The 2,814-nt window shown below is 39.6% G+C and overlaps 1 protein-coding gene across 1 annotated transcript in view; it reads left to right on the plus strand.

Annotated features, from left to right (window-relative positions):
- RBL2 (RB transcriptional corepressor like 2) overlaps positions 1-2,389 on the plus strand; it is a 31,042-nt gene extending 28,653 nt beyond the window's left edge. Inside the window, exons 21-22 of the mRNA XM_082232862.1 lie at positions 374-538; positions 808-2,389. Coding sequence (XP_082088988.1) covers positions 374-538; positions 808-978 — 336 coding nt within the window. The 3' untranslated portion in view covers positions 979-2,389. The remainder of the gene's footprint in view (positions 1-373; positions 539-807) is intronic.
- Positions 2,390-2,814: the final 425 nt, after the last annotated feature.

A 2,814-nucleotide genomic window follows, 5' to 3' on the forward strand; every position in this document is an offset into this window, starting at 1 on the left:
TTTAAGGTGCTACTGGAAAGAATTTTTTTATTTTTCTCTGTAGGTTTGTCACTTGAACATCTTTGACATTTGTATATTTGATGCATTAGATAAATGTACACTGTGGAACACAGCATTCACTTTGTGTGGTAAATGCAGGTCCTCTAATATTTCCTTAAATATTGAAATAAATATAATTGAGTTGAGTGCTGCTGAATCTATTCCAGATTGGTTATCCCAGTGTATCCATCTCAATCTTACTGGTGCAAAAACAAAAGCATACTCTGAGTCATTTAATGGTGTGGATCACCATGCAATGACTCAAATGCATAGCATCCTGGTTTCTTTGCTGTGTAGATAACTGCAGATTAATTTTGCTATCTTTGTATGACAGGCTGAAGCTCCTCCCCTGTCTCCATATCCTTTTGTAAGAAGTGGCTCTCCCCGCAGAATACAGCTTTCTCAGAATCACTCGATTTACATCTCCCCTCACAAAAACGAGTTTGCACTTTCTCCACGTGAGAAAATATTCTATTACTTTAGCAGCAGCCCATCAAAGGTAAACGTTTACTATCGATTTCCAAACTCTTCCATTAGCTAATACGTTAAAGGTTCTAACAAGCTTAATTTTAATGAACTTGCATATAATAGTAATTATAATTTAGCAAAACATTTATATATACCATTTTCTTTGTAACATCGTAGCTTTTTGAGACTGGTGTTTTTTGTTATGTATGTGACACGAATCAGATTCAGAAAATCAAAATTCCCTGTTTGACTTGAATGAGAAGTAGACAGCATTCAGTTGTTCTTTGTGGTATGTTTCAGAGGCTTCAAGAGATCAACAGTATGATTAGAACTGGAGAGACTTCGACAAAAAAGCGTGGCATTGTCCTGGAGGAGGGGGCTGAATCACCTGCCAAGCGCATCTGCCCAGAAAACCACACAGCCCTCCTGAGGAGGCTACAAGATGTGGCAAATGACAGAGGTTCTCACTGACCTGGGGTTTTATTTGTTCTTTTCCGTCTGTTATGTTGCCAGTAGTGACAGAGCTTGCAATCCTAATATCTTTGAAGCACTTTCCATGGAGAAATGAAGTATTTGAGCCCTTTCCAAGGATGTGCTGCTTCTAGTACCAGGTGCACTGCAACTCTTGAAGAGGCTTTAGTCTACCTTACACCAGAGGACTGCAGCGCTATAATCCTACTGAGCTGGGAAGAAGTGGAGACTGTTTCCTCCAACAGTCTTGAAGCTGGGACAGAAAAGGTCCCACCCTCTCTTAACTTAGGTTATGCGAGTGGCAATGGCTGCAGTTAAAACCACAGCTGTTTAAATTTATTGGCAGAAGTGACTGATAAGTCCAGTAGGAACCCCGCTGATAACTATTTTTCCTACTAAATTGAGAACATTATTTTTTGTGCTATTTGGTAAGCCTATCAGTGCAATGCTTGGAGTTTGTAGTATCAGGAGGGAAAGGGTAATTCAGATGGTGATGATGGGACTGATACTGTGACCTTGGCTACCTATTTCAGGAAACTGGCAGTACTGATGGCTCCAGCACACATAGCAGGCCGTAGTTAAGACTACACTGGAGCTAGACTAGAAATGGTATTTTAGGCGGTCTTTAGGAAAAATTAAGGTCATTCTTTCCTAGATGTCTTTTTCATGTGCCCTTCCAGTAATTAAGATAATAAGGGGGGCACTTTATGTATATACAACACTTTGGTTTTTAGCTGTCCAATGTTTTAAGTGAATTCCTACCAAGAGTAACTCTTAAACAGCTCTAAAGCATTCTTTCAAAATGCGGATTAGAGGTGTGGCTACTTCACAATGGCACTTTTAAAACAAAATTAAATAGCCAAACCATAATATAGAAGTTGTGCTGAATTGCCTAAATTGTATTTATTCTCAAAGTACACGGTGGTAATGCTCAGCTTCTATATGAAAATTTTCTAGGGTGTGATTACATGCCTCCCCACTTCAGCAGCTGTAGGTAGTGCCTCCAACACCAGCTTTTAACATTAAATTATGCCTTTTGCAGAAATGGCATACCATTATGTGGCAACAATGCAGGGATCCAAGTGCACTGCACTGCTTAACCTATATTAGACTGTTTTTACAAATTAGCACTTTTAAGAAGAAAATGGTGACATGGACTTGCCAGCAATCAGTCTGCACAAGGCAAAGCAGCTGGAATTTGTCATGAGCGAAACAAGCAAAAGAAGGCAGTGAAAAACTGTGCACAACGGGCCATCAAATGGGTGAGTTTTAGAGTAGTGAGATTACTCTTTTGTTAACTGCCAGTGTTTCTGAACAGTGGCCATATTGTGTTTTAATGGTAGTGTGCAAATGTTTGCAGCAAATCTACAGCAGTTTCAACCCTTTCTAAGATAAAATCAAAACTGTTTAAGCCTGCAGTGTTTACTTCTGCTTTGTTAGGTGACCAGCTAACACATACATATACACTAGTAGTTTCTAGAATTTCCACCAGCATTTATTTATTGCTAGGCCTATGCCCTTCAGGGATATATTAAAAAAATCACTGCTGCAAAAACAAACTGACCTTTTTCTTTAAGTAGACCAGTAATCTGTCACCAATGAACTACTGTCTCAGGCTGTACCCCTGCAGGACCCAACAGGTAGGAACCTCAGTATACAACACATTTGCATGCTTGGTTGTGCTAGAAGCCAAGCCTTCCACATAGCACAGGAGTCTTGGGACAACCTATGTTTAGTAACCGTAGTGATTAGACCGAAATTTTAAGGAGGCCTTTCTGTTTAATTCTGAAGTTGATGAACTGAAATATTTCCAAGGAACAAGAGTGACAAGACACA

The sequence above is a fragment of the Podarcis vaucheri genome (assembly GCF_965113315.1).
Source record: "Podarcis vaucheri genome assembly, chromosome: 7".
Taxonomy (NCBI): domain Eukaryota; kingdom Metazoa; phylum Chordata; class Lepidosauria; order Squamata; family Lacertidae; genus Podarcis; species Podarcis vaucheri.